Source organism: Alosa sapidissima, chromosome 11, assembly GCF_018492685.1.
Source record: "Alosa sapidissima isolate fAloSap1 chromosome 11, fAloSap1.pri, whole genome shotgun sequence".
Classification (NCBI taxonomy): domain Eukaryota; kingdom Metazoa; phylum Chordata; class Actinopteri; order Clupeiformes; family Clupeidae; genus Alosa; species Alosa sapidissima.
This window is the reverse complement of record NC_055967.1, coordinates 12,080,109-12,104,253: the sequence shown is the minus strand read 5'-3', so window position 1 is coordinate 12,104,253 and position 24,145 is coordinate 12,080,109. Positions and strand designations below refer to the sequence as shown.

At 40.9% G+C, this 24,145-nt stretch overlaps 1 protein-coding gene across 5 annotated transcripts in view; it reads right to left on the bottom strand.

The window, feature by feature from the left end:
• Nucleotides 1–24,145, bottom strand: part of ptprz1a (protein tyrosine phosphatase receptor type Z1a) — a 46,719-nt gene that overhangs the window by 19,959 nt on the left and 2,615 nt on the right. For all 5 annotated transcript variants that reach the window (XM_042109055.1, XM_042109056.1, XM_042109057.1 and 2 more), the window contains exons 2-7: nucleotides 8,985–9,056; nucleotides 3,750–3,929; nucleotides 3,136–3,287; nucleotides 2,759–2,854; nucleotides 1,170–1,236; nucleotides 871–1,028 (exon numbers count right to left, since the gene is read on the bottom strand). In XM_042109055.1, the coding sequence (XP_041964989.1) occupies nucleotides 871–1,028; nucleotides 1,170–1,236; nucleotides 2,759–2,854; nucleotides 3,136–3,287; nucleotides 3,750–3,929; nucleotides 8,985–9,056 (725 nt within the window). The remainder of the gene's footprint in view (nucleotides 1–870; nucleotides 1,029–1,169; nucleotides 1,237–2,758; nucleotides 2,855–3,135; nucleotides 3,288–3,749; nucleotides 3,930–8,984; nucleotides 9,057–24,145) is intronic.

Here is a 24,145-nt window from a genome sequence, read left to right as displayed (position 1 = left end):
AGAGGTTGGGTGACAAGTGTGTCTCCTGACACCATTCCCTTCTTCCTGTCTCTCTCTGACGGCCTGTGACTAATGAAACTCTTTGCCTAAGTGCTTAGATGCCAAAAGGACCCCAGGCTAACCTCACCTGCCTGACATAGTATTACGTGGTGTGTTTACCTCTGACTCACACAATTAAGGAGTTTAGTCTGCTTTGAAGTATGACACGTAAAGTTATGTGACGTAATCTCTGAGTGCTTTGAGCACTTTCAAATAAGAGCAAGCAATTGTGCAACTGGCTTCCCAACAAGTCCCAACATATAGGCATACTGTACACTTACAGAAACTAGCTCTTTTTGAATTGCCTTTTTGACAATAATGGCTGAGAGAGTATCATACCACCTGCTCATTAGCACACATGTTATCGTGACTGGTAGCTTGCGGTTACTAGCATCAATAGGACGTGACTGGCAAATGGCTTTGTGGAGAGATGAGTGAGTGAGTGGGTGTGCTCATTCGTCAGGCCATGGGCAGTTCTCCACTGATGACTGACAAGTCTCCACAGGTTGTCATTACATTCTACAAATACTCCTGACAAGACTCTCAAACACAGGTGGCCCCTCACACAAACAGATCCCATACCCAAACATGACCAGGACAGACAGAGCAAGCACAAAGAATAATGCAAACACTGACTCCTGTACAGACACAATGTAAGACCTGTCAGATCACAACCTTTTCACACATACAAATAAATGATCCACACAGAGACAGGTAGTCATACACACAAAAAACACACAAACACACACACGTGACACGAAACACACACACTGAAAGAAGTAGGAGAAGAGTGACAGACAGCTTGAGTGAAAACAAGTGTTATTGTTGAACCTGTATGTCAGAGATGGCGACGGTGTTTTTAAAGACAATCCACTCTACTGTCTCTGAGCAGGGCGGTGTAGTGAGAGAGCCGTTGTAAATGAAGTACTTCTCTGTGGAGTTAGGCAGGAGGCCCAGCAGAGAGAAGGGGCTAAGCTCACTACTTTTACCTGGGGAGGCAAACCCAAAAGAGAATCACAACACCAACCACAAACAGATGCATAATACATTAAATAAATTAATTACATTTAAGTTAACTTTAATCTCTTATTAAACAGAGGCATTCTGAGTGCAAACATATTTTCACGTACCATAGCGGCTAACACTGTTGACACCTTCTATTATAGCCACATAGTTGTCGTTGTCTTCAACACTTGTCTGTGAGGATAAGCAGATCATTTTTCAATTAACACAAGTGGCCGGCCACTGAAAGGAGAGAGGTGTTTGAAGTTTGGGTTGAAGTTAAGCCACTACACTATGAATGTCTTATTGTTCCAGCTGCGAAGTTGTAATTAGCATAGCAAATAGAAAATGTTTCTTTAAATGTCCAAAACTATAATGCATGCTGCATGGTGATTTTAGGTTGTTAATATGCCAAGCTTCATAATGCTTCTGGCAGCAGGATGTTTTACTTAATTGCAATGAAAGAGGAATTCTACCCCAGAAAATATGGGAAACTTCCTCAGTAAAGTTAGTTTTTTTGTATGGGCAGTCATGCCTTCATCCATGTCTAACTCCATCAAATCCCCCAGTCACAGGCAGAAGCATGTCCCTCACTTTCTTACCGAGGCAGCCAAAAGACCTGGGACTGAGGCCAAATGTCCTCCAAATCCAGACATAACTAAGCTTGAGTTTTGACCTTAAAAAGTCATCCTTCTTGTCCACATTCTTCATTTTCAGATTATCATTAGTGTTTCAGAAAGCCGGACACACATGCTTTGCCATTGTGTCTACAAATAGTGTTCTTACAATATAACTTGGAACCCACAAACTGCAGAAATGGCAGTTCCAAATAAATGTGTAAAAGTATAGTAAAGCAATCAATAGGCATGAGTGACCTAAGAAATATTTACTGTACAATGACACAGGCAGACAACGCTACATGCAGACATTCACAGACATCAGCAGAGGTTTGCATGGTCAGCATAGGTCAGCTAACTGTAGATTGTGACACATTACTAAGCAGTAGCCTCCGGTAACTATACTGATCATGAAAGCAGGGTGTGCCTAACCTCTCTGAGCTAGTACAGACAGGTCTGGAGTCTATTTGTGCTCTTTCTCACTCTCTCTCACAAATACACACACACACACACACACACAGAGGTGTACAAATACGGCTTCAGAAAGTAACAGACCTACCATGCATTGGTTACCTGTGCATTTAACACAGGTGATTTCATTAATTAGCTCATCTACCATCGACACACACACACACACACACACACACACACACACACACACACACACACACACACACACACACTGTTTTCAATGACTGAAGAATGATGGATTTATCATTCTTGGATTTGTTGAATGGATTGGTGGATTTCTTTTGTCTTACATTACTAGCCTATAAAAAATCAGCATGGCCATGAATGAATGAATGAATGAATGAAGTCACATTAATCTGGGGTCCGTTTCCCCAAAGCATAGTTGCTAACTATGATAGCAACTACCTTGGTAGTGTCACTAGTGTAATTTTGGAAAATTAAAAAATAAGAGCATATTTATTAGCTCTTACTAAAATATGACTGGAATACTACCGAATATCAACACCGTATTTCTGCATCATGTAGGGGTGACTCAAATACGGTCGGCTCACATTTGGCAGTGGCGCTCCCACGTTAAATGCATGGTAGTGAGCAACTACACTTGGGAGACGGAGCCCAGCCTCACTAACCTCAAACATGACGGCCAAGGCGGTGATTCTGCCTCCTTCCCTCAGGGCCTGGTCCAAGGATTTATAGCTCCCCTCCTCATAGCTGTAGATCTGCATCTGCACCACCCACACAAAGCTGTTAGGATCTGGACAGACATATCAGGGCTACTGCCTTGTCAGTGATGCTCATTGTTGGTGACAGACAGATTTAACACCTTTATTTATTAACAGTGATGACATGGCAGAATGGGGAGTTGAGTCAACATCACTCATGTCATAATCATGGAGTGCAGAGTGTATAATACCTCTCACACCTGGCACATTAAAGCTCCTCTGTGCTCTGATGAAACCTAATCTGACAGCCATACAGTGCATGGCTGGGGGTGTGCGTACTGTACCTCCAGGGGAAACTTGATGCCATTTAGACTGTGCTCTGAGCCGTCTGAGGTGGCGTTGCATCGGCCCCAGTGGAAGGTGATCCTCCCCACTTTAAATGTGGATCGCAGGCCTCCTCCACTGATGAGGAAATTTCCATCAACTTCTATGGCCACTGTGAGGATAGAGAGTGCATGGTGCAGCTGAGCTATTTTGGCAAATATATGAAAGGCAAGCAGAGAAAAACTGCTTGAACAATAATAAATGAAACCATCCGTAATTGGAATATGGAGACTGGGGAGACATTTCTTCAGTGGCCACATTTCAGATAACTGGCTAAACAGCAGGCATGTCTGTGCCCTCATTCAGAAGAGACGAGGAGAGGAGATAAAGAGAAGGAGGAATGGGAAGGGAGTAGATGGATCTTACTGGAACTAGTAAACAAGGACTTATGTAACACTGTCCCTCCCTACACCACTCTTCACATGTTAGACAAATGGCTCCATGTGGTCCTCTGTGGATCTGTTTTGTCAAGTGATTTGTGGGAAGAGGTGAGGAAGCACTGAATAGAGAACAGCTAGTACCAGTCTTCCCGTGGGAAGATGTTAGGAAGCACTGAATAGAGAACAGCTAGTACCAGTCTTCCCGTCGTTCTTAACGGTTGTCCTGCTGGACGTCATCTGATCCCAATCCTGAAGGTTTAGCTTTTGGAACTGAACTTTGACCTGTGCCAAGCTCTCATCGATGTTAATGGGTGACTGCTTGGCATTGTTGCATGATGGGTACTTCTTTGCCCAGTTGTTTTGGTTCAGAGTTCCTGGAACATAAGAATGTGCATTGCATTGTAACTTCAGTGTAACTTCTGTTTTGTTTTGAGAGCCACGATGAACTACTTAGAGAAGTTGAAAGCGATGTTAGTGCAGAGTGGAAAAGTAAAAACCCGAACAAAATAAATGTTCTGGGTAACAGGAGTCACCTCACCACTACTTTAAATCACAAAACAACACACTGAATGCAGCAACAGATCTGGTTCCTCAAGTACTTAAACCACACACAGTCGTAGACTCACATACACACTTGTACATCCACAAACAAACGCACACACTATGACAGGTACATTATTAGATAGATTTACTGGTACAATGGACGCTTAATCCGGGGGTCCTCTCGAGGGACGCTTCTTTAGCCAAAGACAATTGAGATGAATGAGGTCATTCTCAGTTCTAGGTCGAGGCCATTAGCATGTCAATTGCCCTCAGAGAGTTCCAGTTGGGTGAAGCAGAGGAGGCTGGGATGTAATGTTAGATATTACACATACATTATCTGCCACTGTGCCAGCTGCTCTCTGAAGAGCAGGGTGATGTGAGAGACCTTGCCTATGTACTGTATGTGTGTGTGTGTGTGTGTGTGTGTGTGTGTGTGTGTGTGTGTGTGTGTGTGTGTGTGTGTGTGTGTGTATCGTGTGAGTGTGCGTGGGCGCGCGTGCCTGTGTATGTGTGTGTGTGTGTGTGTGTGTGTGTGTGTGTGTGTGTGTGTGTGTGTGTGTGCGTGCGCACGAGGGTAGGAGGGAAATAGACAGAGAAAGAGAGACACTCAACATGAATTATTTTTTACCGTTGGCAATACATCTAAAACCAGACAACATTGCACCACAATTGCACCAAGCAACACACACATCTGTCAGTATACTACATGAAAAGGTACACCACATAATCAAATCTCTAATTAGTTTCAAATGACACACACATATTCATAACACTCAAGAAATGTTGATTTAAAATATTAATGACGATATTTAAAAGCAAATACAAGTTCTGCATTCCAAGTTCTAATACATTTCACTGAAAAAAGAACTCTGTCTTTAGTTTCTGTCTCTGATATGCACCGGATCAGTGAAATGCATAAGCACTGTAGGCATAACCACAATAGAATACTGCATGAGCAACAACATCTAGGTAAGCTCTTATGTGAACAGGGACAGCTAAATGTCCAGAGCATTTATACCAAAGTAGAATTTAAACATACACATAATGTATGATGTCACATATAACTGAAATTATGGCACTGAATGAGAAAAGGTATTTTAAGTCACCATGCACCATGTATCAGTATAGAGGAAGTGTTGTACTTGTGCTCAAATGGATAGCAAACAAGAAAACTGTGTCTCTGGCTGAGGAAAAACAGAAATTACATACATATTACAGCCATAACATCTATGTAAAAGAGCAGGTGGAGCTGGAATGCTAAGATAAGAGGCATAACACCAAATCCAACTGACTGTCCTCATGTGACCTTCAGTAGTTTCGTAGCCTTTTAACATCATAAGAGATTATTTTGCACATTTTCGATTTGACTTGATGGATGTTAGCCATTTGATGAGATGATTTAAACATTTTCTATTTGATGAAAGTCCCTTTATGGATATCCTCCATTTGATAAATCGATAATGGTGAAGAACAACAATAAAGATTTATATCTATTATATATCTTATTCTTCATAATATATATATATATATATATATATATATATATATATAAGATTTACATTTACAGTGTGTAATTTCTCTTCAGAGAATCAGTGTGAAAATCTCTTTATTTAGGCTGTAAGACCTAAAAGACCTTTTAAAAGCAAAAGTACTTATAAGCTTGAGGCTGACCTGGTGAAAAAGTAACCTGTGACCATTCTACAAAACAGGGGTCAAATCATCAAGTGCAGAAGTAGTGTCAGTAGAGAAGGCCTCTCTTCATCTGTCTCTCTCCTCCTCCTCTCCTCTCACTCTGTCCTCCTGCTCCTCCTCTCTGCTTTTAAAGTAGCCGCTCTCAGCTCTCATGCTGAAGTGTGTTCTTTCACATGGAAATTCAGTTACTCATGCCTCACTGCCTTTTTTAACACACACACACACACACACACACACACACACACACACACACACACACACACACACACATTCTCTCTCTCTCTCTCACACACACACACACACACACACACACACACACACACACACACACACACACACACACACACACACACACACACACACAGCAATGAACAGAATATGACAAGCAAGCCCTTTCCAGATGTCACATTTCCTCCCCAATTAGAGAAGGGAAAACTGACAGCACGCCACAAGCCCCACAAACACCTCAAGCCCCTGGCCGAGCTCTGATGGCCACTCCATCATCCCCCACCCCCCACAAAAATCTCACATATCTTAAAGACCAGGAGGTGTGACTCATGTTCCGTGCTACATTGGCTTCATTTGACTCACACATCCATTTCAGACGCACAGCAGAGTTGACCTCACATGACTCATCCTAATAAAGCCAACAGAGTTACAGTAGCACTGGAACGCCAGTCAATATTTCATTGCAGAACTCATTCAATATCATTGAGAAGGGCCAGGGTAGAGAGGAACAGGGGTGGAATTGGCATTCAAAGCACAGGTTAGGAACAATGCCCCATCTGCCACCCTGTGCCCGCCCGTCTGCAGGCAGCCTGGCCCTATAATGCCCCTTTTGTTTTGCCAGTCTCATGTGTCACCCAGATTTGGTTTGTTGTGACGCAAGGGCAGGCAAGCTGAGGGAGGTTAGACTGAATGAGGGAAGGAGGGGGGCATGGAGGGAGGGAGTAGTGGAATTTATGAATGACTGTGAGAAAGAAAGAAAAAAGAAAGAAAGAAAGAAAGAAAGGGGCAGTTCACCTCCTATCATCTAGTTATTTCTTTATCAAGTAGCTTTTAGAATGTTCCACCTTCATTACTAGTACTAGTATAATAGTACTAAATAACACATCCTCTATTAATGTGCACATTTCTTGCAACAGCCTTGGCAAAAGGTACCCCTAAGCATTACACCAGTGACTAACCAGTGTGCCAAACGAAGAGCCAGCACCGAATCTGGCCTACTTTCTGAAAAGAGCTGCCTGAAGACTCAGGAAATTCTCCATGGTACTTACAGAACTTTGGGGAAATACACAGAAGAAAAATGTGTCAGATATTTTCTGATGCATAATTGTCATGGATTCTGCATTTAATGACAGAGGTTGGTGGTGACCATATTGAGTGTGTCACAAACCGTCATAACACAGTAAATAATTATCCAATATTTAATCTCGCTAATATTATGCGACTGATATATGTTTAGCAACTGCAAATATTTAGAAAATGCTTTTGAATGTCACCACCAAGCACCGTTTGGACCATAATAGCACTTTGATTTCCTGAGGGGGTATAGAAAAATGTAAATAAACACTTTACTCTGCTGGACATGGCTCCACCCCCTCAAAACTCTCTCAACAGCCTTCACTCTGAAAAGCCAGCCTCAAAACTCTCTCAACAGCCTTCACTCTGAAAAGCCAGCCTCAAAACTCTCTCCAAAGCCTTCACTCTGAAAAGCCAACCTCAAAACTCTCTCAACAGCCTTCACTCTGAAAAGCCAGCCTCAAAACTCTCTCAACTCTCTTGAGCACTGCTAACATCGTCTCATTTAAACTCATTTACAGAGGGACGTATGAAATAACTAGGGTATTTTAAAGGATTACTATGACTAGGCATAGTAGAAAATACAACAATCCAAACTTCAGCCGTTTTTATTTCATCACATATTACAGACATTGCCGTTAAATGTATGTACTGTATGCTATTAATTCACCACAGTAGCAATCCCACCTGACACAAAGGCACACAAGGACAAGATGAGTCAAGTCAAGGATTTTGCACTGAGTGGATATTAGCTCAATTTAAATGATGAAGGTTTGGTGGAGAGCTGAAATGCTGAGATGTTGAGATGCTGAGATGTCCTACGTTGCAGTGTGTGTAGGTGGCCAGATGGCGTTCTTTGGAGGAACGTAGTGGCTGAGGGGTATGCTCACAATAACAGGACGCTCATAATAACTAAGTAGCACTGAGCAAAGCACACATCATACCAGCAACCTCACATACCTCTACAAAACGTTCTGCTGTGAGCCCACCCTGGACACATTGCACATGGAGACACAATTGGATGAAAATATTCCCACTAATGGAGTGCAGCTCACACAGACACTTTCAGGTCCTTTCAGTTCCTCCATGGCCACCCACACACCCTCCCTCAGTGATAGACCCTCTCAGCGCAGCACACACACACACACACACACACACACACACACACACACACACACCCTCCCTCAGTGATAGACCCTCTCAGTGCAGCACACACACACACACACACACACACACACACACACACACACACACACACACACACACACACACACACACACACTCCCTCAGTGATAGACCTTCTCAGCGCAGAATGGATGCATGTGGATAACTCTTTACCAACACATCACCACTCAGCACCTTTGCTAGATAAAGCTGTTAGCACTCACTCTTAAATACTGACACTGAGCTTGATACATAATCACAACAAATTGAAACTCAAAACCCTTATCTCAATCATGACATTTTTACTGTAATGTTTGTACATCTGTGTCAAACACAATATGCTATGGTATCTCTGCACACTTTAAAATACATTGCTTTTTCTTCTATTAAAGTATAATTTGTGAGTTCACAATGGCATTTAAGACAAATGACTTATCCTAACAATTATGAATTTTACAGCTGTTTCTATCATCTAGAGGTGTGCATTAAAAGAACCTATCATAATATGCTGGTATAAAATATCAGGAAAGGGGAGGATTCAGGACCTGTGCTATATAATGATAGGCATTTAACTCCTGATCATATTTCTAATAATAATACTCCACCTTTACTGGAGTGATTTGAAGTATGGTTTAATTACAATATCACAACACTTACAGATATTTGCTCATTCAAAATATCTGTAAAAAAGAGTTTCACTTTGCATGGAATATAAATGAAACACTCACCTGCATAAGACCAGTCTATGTTCTCTGTGAATTTTTTCTGTGATCTAAAGCCATATCCTTGCACCAGGTCAGCTGGAAAACATAATAAATATTATTAAGAACTCTTTTAACTGTTTTATTGAGTGGGTAATTTAATTTTTTACATAAAACATGATTTAGAAAAACTCATAATGCATTTATCTCCAGCAGGGTTGACTACTGCAATGGGCTTTTTACAGGCCTTCCTCAAAAGACTATTAAACAGCTTCAGGTGATACAAAATGCAGCAGCTGGGGTTCAAAAAGAACTGACCACATTACTCCAATTCTTAGTCCCTGTACTGGCTTCCAGTAAGTCACAAAATTGACTTTAAAGCACTAGGCCTACTGCTTGTTTATAAATCAGTAAATGGAGCATGTCCTAAATGCCTATCAGACATGCTTCAGTAGTACACAAATTCTCATCCTCTCAGGTCCCAGGAGAAAAACCTGTTAGTAAAACCTGCTGTTAGAACTAAACATGGTAAAGCAGCTTTTAGCTGCTATGCAGCTCTGCTCTGGAACCAACATTCGGATGACATCAAAAATGCCCTAATTGTAGTTTTAAATCTAGACCAAACTGTTCTCAGATGCTTTCTGCTACTGCACTGAGTTAAAATTCTGAATATGCCTTTAAAATTATTCTACCTTGTGTCTTTTATTTTGTCTTTTTAATTATTCTTTATTTTTAAATAATGTTATGTTTTCTTTTTTATCATGATCTTTACCTTTTAAACTATTCTATGACTATTTCCTCTCGATGCTTTTATGAAATACGCTATATAAATAAACTTGACTTGACTTGACGTACAACAATAGCTGACAAAGGAGACATAGGGAAGAGAGGTAATGCCGTATTGCCTTAATAAATAGCCCCAGGGAGAGGTTAACCGAACCACTTAACTGGGTGTGGAGCTGCACTGATCATGCACTTGTTTTAATGGGCCAATGTTCCAAGAAAACTCAGACATGAACTTGAACCCTTCTTTTCAAAAACAAAACACCACTATTTTTGTCAAGCTTTTATGATAGGGTGGCTCATGGGTGAGGGGGATCATAACCTTCTTAGAGGTCTTAAGTGGCATTATAGTAGAATCATCTAGCCTATTGTCCTACTCCATGATAATCATTAAACAAAAACATGATCTGAGTCATCTGATTGCAAATGTTCATATTCATTACTGCCCAAACATCTTTGTGCCTTACTTCCTTGAGAGATCACACACATCAGTGTTAGTTCAAGTTCACTTCACTGCGCTTTTATTTGTTTCCACGTGGATCCGGTTTTTTTTTCTTCATTTATTTACCATGCTACTGTATCTGGCTTCCTTCAACACTAACGTGCAATTGGTAAATGGGGTTTCTTCTCTTCTAGGATCAGTGAGAAAGATGTAAAGCACAATAGCAATGACATGAAAACCTTTTCCATTTGCAATGCCAGTTCAAGAGGTGAGGATATGTTTCCCTGCTGGGAGATGGACACAGAAAGCTGCTCTTCACTATTCAGTATCAATGGAGGACTACATCTTGGAGTCAGCTTACTATAGCTTTGTCTGGCTTTTGTCTACATCACATGACATTATCTTCAGAAATGCACCTGGTGGGAAACATGTTAGTTCAGCTTTGAAGTCTCATATTGACTACCCCACCTGAGCAAACATCATGAAGTTTTTGTACACGTAAACAATGATGCAGACACTGTTCAGTTAGCGATTATAACTAGTCTTAGGAGAAAGATGTGCAGAGGCTGTAACTAAGTCTGTTACTCCCTGTGTCTGTTACAAATGCTGATGAATCCCAAAAGATGAACATTTTGCTCAAGTTTCAAGAAGTCTCAGCAACACCGATCGTTTAATTTCCTTAATTTTCTTTAAAGAGTTTTTTAAAGACATGCTTTAAGATAGCTTCCTCAAATTCACCTGAAAGGTAGTATATGGTCATGAGAGGGAGAAATGGGCTCCATACCTGCCACTGGCTCTGCTCCATCCACCCAACCCCTTTCATTACACCCTAGTTTTGTGATTTAAACACTTTCATTACACCCTAGTTCTGTGATTTAAACACTTTCATTATACCATTGTTTTGTGATTTAAAAAAAATCTAAGCATTTACAACAAGATTTGGTTCAATTTATCACCAAACGCAAACAGTGCTAACTGTCATGTTTTTGATGCAAAATTAGGTCTCACTATGTTTTTAAACAATCTCTAGTGCCTCTTTAAGCAGTAGCAGGGACCAAGCTGAAGTGATCTTAACCCAGGAGGAGTACTGGGTAACACTAGAACACAGCCCATCTTAGGAACAGGCTGCTTGGGCCTCTTTCATGTAAACCTAAGATATTGGGTTTCATCCAATCAGTAGGCTGGCCCTGCAGTGCTGCTAGAACCGCTGCTGCTGAAAGGGGTCTGGTTTCCTGTGTAATGCCAGGTGATCAAAGAGGCACCAACACACACACACACACACACACACACACACATATTGAAGGCACCGACATGTTTGTAAAGCTTAACATATAATTGTCACCTTTCTGTGGCTTAACCAGGCAGTTGCTACACTAACTGATACTACTAAAATGCTACAAACTCTAATTATACAAACTCAATATACATTCCAATGACTTTCTCCTGTTTATTTTGTTGTTTACATTGTCTCCTGTCACGGGTCTGTTTTGTCTGAACTGGTCAAAAACATTCTGATATACAGTTAACATGTCTATACACATACAATAAGGCTTACTGTACATCTGTTTGTCTTATAAATAAGGAGCCTGCATCTGTATGGCATACAGACTGCAGGCAGAGTAAGAGGATTACTCAGGCTTTCTGAGAGGTAGCGCACTGACAGTGCAAGCACACAAACAGAAGAGGAGCAGTCAGGTTAACCTTGAATGGTGATCTTCTGAAGGGTTAGGAATCAGCCCATTGTAATTGATGACAAGAAACAAAATGGAAAGAAGAAAAAAAGAAAGAAAGAAAGAAAGAAACAAACAAACAAACAAACAAACAACGGTTCAAACCAAGTTGCTACAGTAAGTGTCAGATGAGCTATTATTATGGAACTGGGTTACAGCCAAAGGGTTAAACTGGGATTTAGTGGGTGATGGAGAAGCTCTGAAATGGCAAGTGTAATGCCTCATCTCATGATCCTTGCTAAAATTCCTCATCAGGAATGCTGTTCTCTTTCTCTGTCTACTGATATTGTGACCCAGTTTACCATAGTTTCACATGTCAACTATTTGATTGATGTATGCCTCTGGTCAGGAAAAAAAACCTTGATGCTCTACTAGATGAACACAGTAATTGTCTTCTTTCACACCAGTTGTTGAGCACTGAAACTGGAAATTATATTTTACTTCATGATACTGTGTTTAGCTACATGGCCTATATGATTTGAACATTGTCCTGAGGCGGGTAGGTTGAGTTAAAGTTATTGTGATTTTCCTATATTTTCCTGTACTCTTTCTTTGACTTCTTTGCACTGAATTGTGATCTGCCACTCTTAATATCCACTTATGACAAAGTATTACCAGTGGCCTAGAAATTAGGGAGGAGGAGGGAGAAAGTGATTGGTCACCAGAGAGGTTCTTTGTTGAGAGTCTTTGTTCACACTAATATACTAATGTATCATTTGTGCCAGCCACAACAGAGATTACCACACCCATGGCCAGAAGCCTGAGATCTTCAATCCTCTGGGATATGGATCACAAAGACGCTTCAGAGAAATGCATTACATTAGATAAATTAGTCCTTAAAGCTGAACTTATGATGAACATAAAACCAACCCTGATAAAAGTCTTAATAATGAATACATATAAAAACATATTTCAGATATACACAGGAATGATGTTACATTTATTGTGCTGTAGGTATGGGATTTCAGGGCTTAAAATTCATTTTTCAAAATGGGGGGGAATTCCCCCCTTAGGTTATTCATGTAGGGGGGATTTACACAATTTGGGGGGGAGGGGGGGTCGATTCTGATACCAAGTCAAGAATTGCGATTTCAATACTTCGAAAATACTTCAATACTACGAAAAAGTGTTTGATTTTGGGGCCCCCACCACCCTGACGTCATCAGTAATATATACTGTAGTGGGATCGTTCACAACAGTGGACATCCTAGATTCTGCTTGACTCTCTCCACACACACAAACACACACTGAAAATGATAGCTTATGTGATATGTTTCTATCATATATTTTTGAATTCATATAGAGTGTATTTATTTAATAATGCATTTTTTAAAGTATAGCATTTTACTAGTAATTACTACTAGCTAAACATATTTAGTCATTTGAATGCCTCATATTGACGTTTAACCTATAACACTTAGGCATATCTTTAATGTGGTGTGTAGGTCCAATTGAGTGCACATTGGTGATGAGTAGGTGTAATTGAGTGCCTGTCACTTTAAGAAAATACCTGAGAGTAATTCTATGGAGTAATTAGCCCCCCTTCAACCTGACGGTTTTAGGCTGTAGTCGCTAGTGAATAAAAGTTGTGCATAGTGCGGTATGTGTATGCAAATCATTGTGTTTTCTATGTCATTAGATACAATAAATGTTGACATGTCGAAGACAATCTTTCTGGGATCAAGTGTTGACGTGACCTGAGCTAGCAGGATAGTTACCAAGGAGCTCTTTCCAGATGTAAAAGTTTGCCATGGTAGCGTAGCCTATTTGCGTAAGCGCAAAGTGGTTCTCTCTCTCTCTCTCTCTCTCTCTCTCCGTGTGTGTGTGCGTCTGCATGAGGCTATGTTCAATTCAACTCGTTAGTTGATCAGTCCGGTCAATAGCACCGCATTCACGCCACTTAATGATTAGGCTATATTAACGTCATCAGACAGGCTGTAAAAGTGTATGCGGGAATTTCTCGCATTATGATGGCTAGAGTTGCGGGATTTGAACAAATTATGCGCAATACCCGCAATCCCGCAGTGAAATTTAAGCCCTGGATTTCCCACAGTGGCCAATCAGCAAGCAGCCTATTTAACATCACATCACACTGTATCTGAATATGCCTGAGTAAACACAAGCCTCAAGATTGTTTGTCTTTGACGATGAGTGTTTGGTTAAAAACACATATACATGTATATGAGTATGGGCATGTATGCATTTGGTAGCAAAGAGCTGCAGTAATAACACACCTTTGCATTTTGATAGGTGATAGGTAGACTTCATGAATATTTGGTTTGGTACAAAAGACAGATTCATCTTCTTCTATTACATAATGCATTTTCATCCAAAATCCAAACAGACATGAATGAAAGGCAGTCTAGGCTGTCTTGGCTTGTTCTTTCCTCATAACACAGGCTTGGGAAATCACAGTCAAGACTTTGTGGTCAGAGTGAAGCCCCTCCTTAACCTGGTCTACACCTGAGGGCCCTATCTCTCCCATCAGCTCGATTAGCCATCAGTGGGCATGCCTTTAGTCCAGACAGGAACCCTGCTACAGCGAATCAGCATGCAGGAGGCATCAGAGCCCAGAAAACAAGCAGCTCTCCTTGTGGCCTCCAGCCATACTGACTTCTCCCCATCTAGCAGCCATTACCATGGACACAGCTACAGGCCGTCTGTTCTCACAGTGCTGCTACAGTCTTACATTAGTTTCATTTCCACATATCCGTTTCTCATCCACACTTTCATCTTTTTTCTGACCATGCAACAGCTAAACATAACCCAGCACTTCAATGAATACAAAATGTTTTAAGGAATCAACAGTCACCATTGCCAGTGACTGAGGTCCAACTTCAATGCCACTCTTTTGCTTAGTCATGACCCTCTCAGTTAAACATCAGTAAACATTTACAGTGTACTCAAAGGAGAGTTTAAACATGGAGTTCACTTGAGCCAAGTGTTTAGATGAAGCAAGCTATTTCAGGAGATCTGTCCTATTTTACTATACTTTTCTAAACCACCAGTATGGGGTCCTGATTTTCCTCTTCAGTGTGTTTGTATTGTACTCAGGAGATTTTCACAGATGTAATACAAATGCAGTAGTATCCAAGCTTCCAATACTGAAATCTTTTAGCCATTAAAAAAATATTGCAGCCTTTCATATACAATTTATCTCTCACAAACTTTAATATGGAAGTGAAAGTGAAATACTAAAAAAAGGGTCACAATCCTAGCCAATCAACCATGTTACATGATGCAATATCAAACATTGGGTGTGCATTGGCAATGTCAGAGACTTCAAGTCAGTGTACCATCAGAATGAGTGTGAAATCATTATTTTTATGGTAAAAGAACATTAAGTATGTGTTCCTTTTAAGATACATATTGAGTCAAGAATCAAGAGGTAACAAGACAGTGTAAGCAAGCCATATTGTTCACTACTTAGAATAAGTGAAATATTGGTGAAATATTTGGGCATGTCTATCTGTGGAAGATTTTCTTACATTTTAATGGGATGGCCCATCTTGGACCAGAACTAAGATGGTGGAATGAAAGACGACGATCAAAATTAATTTGAAGGTGATAACAACACTAAAAAGCATACCTGTAAAAGTGGCACACTGGTGCTTTAAAGGCACCCTTATTAACCAGATTGGCTCTCGTGGTCCCCCTCTAGTTGAGAAGCGCAATAATAAACAAACTAAATAAGTGTCTTTTGCAACAAAGTATGAACATAACTGATACAACATAGAGGGAATGCACTGACAGCAGTCTGTAGAAAAAGATCTCCGAACTCCTGTAGCATAGCAGCTCTTTTGTGTTTCAATTTCGGAGGCAGTTTTCCTACCCGAATCTAGGAAGTTGCTAAGTCGTTAATCACTCAGACAATGGCAGAAGTGCCGTTCATCATGTTATGAGGTTATGTGTCATCAAATTGATTTTGGAAGTGTTATAATTAAGGTCAAAAAACTGTTAAGGGTACCTTTAAGAGAACTGGTACCAGAGTGCCATAAGGTTGTCAGAAAAAAATATATATTTAGATTTATGCAGAAAAGGAATTGAATGCTAAATGCTTTAGTAGCTGGACAGATGCCCCAAGCACATGTCTGGCTTGTCCAACCCAAACCAATAGAGAGGAGGTGTTGATGTGATGATGTCCTCCACAAAGAGGTGGCTCTCTGAACTGTAGCTAATTGCTTTAAGCAGACTGGCATTAACATACAACATTTGCTCTAAACATGGCGACTCGTGTCGCCTGCACTGGCATGGGCTGGTCTAGACAGATCCTAATTTAATTTAACAAATGGAGCCTCAACAGCACTATGTGGCAAACACTCAGCACAAATAGCTCATGACCAAAACCACATCTGAGGAGCTGTCACGGTCACCAAGATCTGCTCGCATCTGTGTGCAATTCCCTGTGGTCCAATGTTTAGGTTTTGCTTGTTTTAGAGTTTGTTCGAAAATGCTGCATTATATCTGCAGCGATTAAAGCCCAAACTTCAGGTCATGTGCCTCTAATTACTATAGACTCATGGGTTAAGTTATCTATCAAGTTAAATCAATATAGGCCTACATGTTTTTATTGTGGAGCTAGCAGACTACAGTTTTTTACAATCAACAATACAACACTAACAATACTTTCTACTTTTTCTAAACTCTTAACACTGCAATATACCTTCATCACACAACTAGCCAAAGAGTTAGTTTTGTTTTCAAAACAACATTCAAAATGCTAAATCCCTTTCTTACATACACCAATTCTACCAAAACACAACAAACCTGGTAGCCTGGATGCCAGCCGAACTTAGCCCCGCCCACAACATTTGAAGTCGGGAAGTTCGGTCTGGATTTATTCCGTTGTGGAGCACCTATGCCTGAACCAGAGCTGTTCAGAGTCATGGTTCGGACCAGAAGTCCTCAACGGTTTTGTTCAGAGCTGAAAATGCAACTGTGTTTGACAGAGGACTAAAAGGTAGACATTTAGATTTCGCTATCACGTAAGATGTACAAGATATTGACAGCGCAATAACCAGAAAACAATGTTAAGGCATTTGTGGAGAAGAAGAACCCCTGTATCAGTTGAAACACGCTCGATGATCACATCCCAATGGAGCAGTATCAGACTCTAATTCTGACTAGAAGTGAGTATGACGACGTCAGGCTACAAACCAGGTTTAAAATCAAGTCATTCAAAGCACGGAACATTAACATGTAGTTAATCATAGCACACTAACTTTCAAAGTATTAACAGTTGATGGCATTACTAAATCCACATTACATTACATGTATAACCTGCCAGAATTATGTTTCCTTTTACTTACTGACTACCAATTATTTTTGTTTAGTGTTGAACGTGAGCATTTTCTAAAAATGAGTCATTCTTACTTAATGCAGAGAATGTTCTAGCAAAGATGGTTGATTACGAATATACTTCTGAGAGGCCATTTCCTGTACCCGGACATGTATGCAAATAGGGTAGCAGTAGTACATGCCCCACATGGGGGGGGGGGGGGGGGGTTGGGGGCACTATCCCCCATTTATGCACTGATCGGATCGGACTCCCTTTTTAACATTGAGGTCTATGGCAGAATCCAAGAATTTCCCAGAATTTGTCAAAGCCTTATTTTTCTGAGCAATGGATGCACATTTCGGACATGGTATCATGATCTCCAAACCCTCCTCCCCATTTCAGGAGAATGTTGTGACAGTATGACCCTCCAGTCGGGAGAAAATCAACATTAATGAAGGTGTACACCAAGTTTGTTTTGTACTCCGGCTTCTGTCTGGCGTGGAACCGAGGCGTTCAAACGTCAGTCATACATCAGTGACACGCCCCTGTGCAGGCGGGGACTGAACGAGAGCCTGTCTCTGACTGAACTCCACTTTGCCCTCATAGACATGAACTAGGACGACCCATCTTGCGACGCATTAATTATCTTTGGTTCTAGCCTGGAAGCCAGCCCGAATTTAACCCCGCCCACAAAATTAGAGGTCGGGAAATTCGGTCTCGACTGGTTCCATTGAGAAGACTGAAAAGTTGAGAACTGTGTGGACCAATCAAATCATCTGGATGGGCTGTATACGATAATGGATAGATTAGCAACGGTGTCTATAATTCATGTCAAAAATCATCACTGACTGTGGAAACATCATACTGGACTTCAAGCAACTAGGATTCTGTGCCTCTCCTTTCCTCCAGACTCTTGGGACATTGATTATACCCTGAGCAACGGTCCAGTTCTGTCTCTCCTTAGCCCTGGTAAGACACTCTAACCTGGTCTCTGATTCAGGAGTGGCTTGACACTAGGAATGTGCCACTTGTAGCCCATTTCCTGGACACGTCTGTGCATGGTGGCTCTTGATGCAAACTCCAGCCTCAGTCCACTCCTTGTGAACTTCCCCCAAGTTCTTGAATCGGCTTTGCTTGATAATTCTCTCAAGGCAGCGGTCATCCTTGTTCCTTGCACACCTTTTCCCACCACACTGTCTCTCTTCCAGTGAACTTTCCATGAATATGCTTTGATATTGCACCCTGTAAACACCCTGGCCTTTCAGCAATGACCGTCTGTGGCTTACCTTCCTTGTAGAGGGTGTCAATGAGTGTCTTCTGGACAAACTATCATGTCTGCAGTCTTTCCCATGATTGTGGTTGTGTTTACTGAGCTAGACTAAGAGATTAAAGGCTCAGGAAACCAACATTTCTGTATTATAACCTCTTTATTTTAATATCTTGAGAAACAAACTTTTGATCTTCATGAGCTGTACGCCATAATCATCGACACTTAAACAAAAAATGGCTTGAAATATGTCACTCTATGTAATGATTGTAAAACATATTAAACTTTTCCACAATATTCTAATTTTTTGAGACCCACCTGCAGACCAAATTTCTCCTCTTATTTTACAGTAATGGAGAGATCTCAACAGGGTCACAAATCATGCTTTTAATAGTTTTTACTACCCAAATTCCTCTCTCAAGACAACCTTCACAAATTCAGAATAAAGTGTGTTTACTGTATTGTTGCTAGTCTGTTGTGGGGAGTGATAGCAACAAGGAGATGTTTTTTCAATTATGGTAGAACTTAACACAATGCCTCTCAGGACTGTGTTCTGAATTTGTAATCCAAAACACATTTAGATAAATACACATTTAGATCATTTAATGGCCTCTCATGGTCCTCTCACTGTCTGTTCTGTTTACGCTGAAATAAACATTCGTACACAATCCTGGCTCTGTAAATAGGAAACAGAGTAACTCGGAGCCTACACTATTTCAATCAATGCTTACGAAGGGAGGAGTGCAATTTGCCTAGGAACACCCAGACCTTCACAGTTACACAATTGGGAGTGGATCTGGAAAAGGTTCATTGACTTACAACTTCCAGCAGGGGCATAATTAGCAGTGAAGAGCAGGGATGCCTCTGCACTCAATTGGATAGACCTAAGCAATCAGAGCAACGAAATAGCTTACCATGAGGTGTAGGAAGAAAACACACGAACCATCCTTCTTCACAAATGCCTTAAGATTGTTTTCTGGTCTTTTGTAAAAGTTAGTGCCGTCAATAACTCCTACAACACTCATTAGCGAAATCTAAGAGATGCGTAGGGTAGGCTATTAGGAAAAAACTGATAGCCTATATCCCCTCCATTTTTAAAAATAATTCTGTTGAACACTGATATGCTACAAACATGTTAAACAGCTGGGAAAGGCTGTCGCAAATCCCTCGAACAGGTGGTCAATCAGAGATTTTAAACGAACGAGGGAACAACATGTCACAATGCAACAGCACTGTTTTCCTTTGATGAAAGTGAAACCACGAGTTTTCCCACATCTCAACTTTGGCCAAAGTTTTCAGAAATAATCGTGATAAAACCTCATTAAATAGTATGCATTTTCATATGGGGTCTTAAAAGCCATGTCTCCTTCTAGCCACAGCGTTTTTGTAAGCCTAATCTAAGCGTGCTCAGATGACGTGATAGACCAGGCGCTGTTGCTCACCTGTCCATCATCGTAAAGCCCGATTTGATTGGTCCGCCAGATCTGGGGCGAGCATACTTGCTCCACAATGGAGCAATGCCAGACCGAACTTCCCTACCTCAAATGTTGTGGGCGGGACTAAGTTCGGACTGGCACCCAGGCTATTTAACTGTAGCAGAACCATAAAATAAAGCTAAATTTCTGCTGTCTGAAAACATATGTAACCAAAGTGGATGAGTATCTCGGGCCGCTGTGACCTCCAGTGCCCTAAAATGAACTAAACCTTGACCTCTGATCACATGACCTTTGACCTCACAACCATGAGTACCTAATCAAGTCAAGTCAAGTTTATTTATATATTTAATTTCATACACAGAGGTCATTCAATGTGCTTTACATAAACAAAACCAAATAATAATAACAAATAAAAGCATAGAAGGACAATATAGTCAAAGGATAGTTCAAAAGGTAAAGATCATAATAAAAAGAAAACATAAAACACAAGGTAAAATCATTTAAAAATAGAGAATGATTAAAAAGACAAAATAAAAGACACTGCTCCTAAAAGGTCCTGCTCCATTAAGTGATTTATAAACAAGCAGTAGTGCTTTAAAGTCAATTCTGTGACTTACTGGAAGCCAGTGCAGGAACTTAAGAATTGGAGTAATGTGGTCAGTTCTTTTAGTTTTTGTGAGAACCTGAAGCTGTTTGATAGTCTTTTTAGGAAGGCCGGTGAAAAGTCCATTGCAGTAATCAGTGCATGTAGAGTTTGTACTGATGATCTACACACAGTTAGCCTCGTGAGACCATCCTGATCTCACCAGCTCCATTTTTCCACTCGCAGATCAGTCTGGCTTCTTGCGATATAGAAAATCTGGAGCCGTTCCCCAAACGAACGGCTAATCAGTGTTGGTTTTGAGGCGGGTTTAGGTTAAAGGAGAATTCCGGTGTGATATTGACCTAAAGTGTGTTGAAACATGATACCGAGTGTGAATGTATGTCTCATAGCTCATCTCGGCTTGTCCCCTGGCGCAGTTTTTCGATGGGGGTGCCTCGGGCATCGGCCTAGCCATGCAAATAAATCACTGTTTTACACCATTTACGAGGCTCAAAGTAGCTCTATACTTCATTGGTAGACTTCTGAGGGCCTTGACATTTAAAACGAGACATTGAGAACTTTGAAAAAGCACTGGTAGTTTATTTACAAGACGATTTATACAGACAGTACCTTTAGGAAGTTTACCGTTCACCGGCATCTTGAATTCAGTCACGATAAGTTGAGCGGCGAGTACGAATGAACAGGTATGATAAGGGATCAGATCCCAAAAATAATTCTGTGGAAATGCATGGATTCCAGTTGCTTCCAGTAGCAGTAACTGGAATCCATGCATTTCCACAGAGTCATTTTTGGAATCTGATCCCTGTTCATTCGTACTCGTCGCTCGACTTATCGTGACTAAATTCAAGATGGTGGCTTTTATTGTGATTAACTGTGCAAAACTGATGAAGACCCATCTCTCCTCATGGGCGATATCACTCTAACACTGTGCTATGCCGGACAGAGCCACACACGCACGGACAGACACATGCACGGATGCACACACACACATATGCACAGACATAAAGACAGACGACCGGAAATCAGTATGCCCGCATCCATAATTTTATGTACTATTATTATGTACTACTTTTTATGTACCTACCTTGTGTGTTTTATGTTTTCTTTCTTATTCTTTACTTTTGAAACTATTCTTTAACTATTGCCCTTCTGTGCTTTCATTATAGCTGTTTGCTTTTGTTTTTGTAAGGCACATTGAATGACCTCTGTGTATGAAATGCGCTATATAAATGAACTTGACTTGACTTGAATAACATACAACAGAAAGGAATTGTATGTATTGAGACCTTCTGCCACCTTTTTATCTTTGGATTTAAAACGCTTCCTTATGCCTCTTTATCCTATACTCATACTCTTCAGCCCAAGCCAGTCTGGTTTCCTTATCCTCTTACCATACGGCCTTTTTCCTTCATCACCCCAGCGCCTTTCCCTACCCTCAGTATTTAAAATCTGCTCAGACTCAATACAGAATAAATTGACATTTATATGATATTATGTATGTGTAAGAGAAATTGAGTAGGCCTACTGGCTTTTACGAAACATGTATAAATACAAAAACTAAAACCTCATTCTTATGCATTCTTTAAGAAATGGAATTTAATTCATTGCTGAAATGTGTTCATCCTCAAATGACAAAGTTAATGTGAATTGAAAGAGCCTGCATAAATCCCAGTTGCTTTTCACCTCCACTTCTCTACAGCCATTTTCTCTGGACCATACGGAGCAGGAAGGGTGGATGAGATTAACAAGCTGCATCAGACTAATTAAAGACCCACCAGATCTCCTTTTATTTCCTTGACGGCCTCAGGGGCCCATTTGAGCAGCTATTTAAAGTGATAACCTAATTGAAAAGGGAACAGATTTTCAGATGGGGGAATACTCACAGGAGGGATGCCATAGGGTTGTGGGTTAACCTCTTTAGGCCGACTTGTCCTTGACTCACCCTCAGATGAAGTCCCAAATGTTGTCTACTAGTCCGAGAGGACCAACACGCTCCAGAGTGAGTCAGAGAGTTGGGAAACTGAACTAAAGTGCAATTAAAGTGTCCAGTGTTGCATGTTCTACACTAACACACTTTACACAGCTTGACCAACTTCAATTTGACACTTAGTAGAGTTACATAACTGTGCATCTCCATGCTGGAAAAGCCATACATAACTGTTTCACTCATAAAGCACACTCACAAGAGGCCCATAATGCCACTAATAGTTAATTATGTAGTATTCAGATTCTAAACAAAAAATGAAGTACAATAGAAGACAATGCTGGGTGTCTATGTGCAGGCTGATCATACCAAGATAGATTAGCTTGATAAATGGATCTCTGGGTCTTAACACTCCAGATGTAGGGCATCTGCCAGCTGCCAATCCAGAGCACAGATGTGTAATGGTGCCAGTGTGCAAATGGGCAAAACTGGCAGAGCTGGGGGCAGGTGCACCCACATAGTGTGCCATTTAAAGATGGCATAGTTAGGTTCATTACTGAGTTTGAGTTCACAGGACCAGCTGATGGTAGTCAAAGTAACTGGCGAGAAAGAGATGGTGGAAGGTAGTCAATACTAATATAAGAGGTGTATGTATAGATAATTCTCCTCTAAAGAAATCAGTCCACACTGACAACTGCAATTCCATCCTGTACATAAAGAACCTCACTAGCTTGAAATCATCCAGAACTCTGCAGCATGGATCATTGATGTCCCAAATCAACCAGCCACAGTAGGCTACACATTTTCTCATCCAATATGCGCCTCCAGAATAAAGTTCAAAATACTATTTACATACATACATTCAAAATAGTACTTATGCACTTAGCTACTGACATATGTGTGCCACCCCCAACTGCACTGCCCCTCCTCGCTGACTTATTGGACATCAACATCCTTTCAAATACTTTCTGTTCCAATGGACATTGCACCTATAGCAGCCGTGGAACTTCCTTCCCATACAATATACAGTCATACTGAGATGATATTCCAAAAGTGACAAAGGCAGCGATGATAAAGCACAGCCCATCTCGTAAAGCTTAAAACCTCTGAAAGTATGTTTTATTGTTGAGGTGAATTAAAATTGGATTCCAGAATACTAACATAAAATTCTTAGGCTATACATTAGATCCTACTAAATTCCCTAAACTTCTGACGCATAGACATAGCCTTTGTGATGCACTTAACTCTGTAATGCATACACATAACCTTGTTCTTTTCTTTTCCACCAGCAACAGCCCTTTCTGGCATGAGACATGCCACTCCTGTCAGCTGATACCATTAATTAAGTGGCAGCACAGAGGCGAAGGTCCTCCTGGCACAGAGCCACTGGGGCACCCACAGAGACCATCACACTAAACATGACAGTGATGAAGGAGGAAAAAAGTGAGTGACAAATGTGAGCATGTGAGAGAAAGCAAGAGAGGGAAAGAGAGCAAGATAATAAAGAGGATGGACCAACACTGAAGGGAGTGGGACGAGTCAGCTCTGAGAACGGGCTACGTACAAGGAACCAACCCCGGTGGGAACGGACACAAAAGTGAAGGCCCTTGACAAATGGTAACAGACATCAACAAGCACACAAATGCACACACCATTCTCTCTCTCTCTCTCACACACACACACACACACACACACACACACTTTCACTTCTCTGCAGGTCCCCC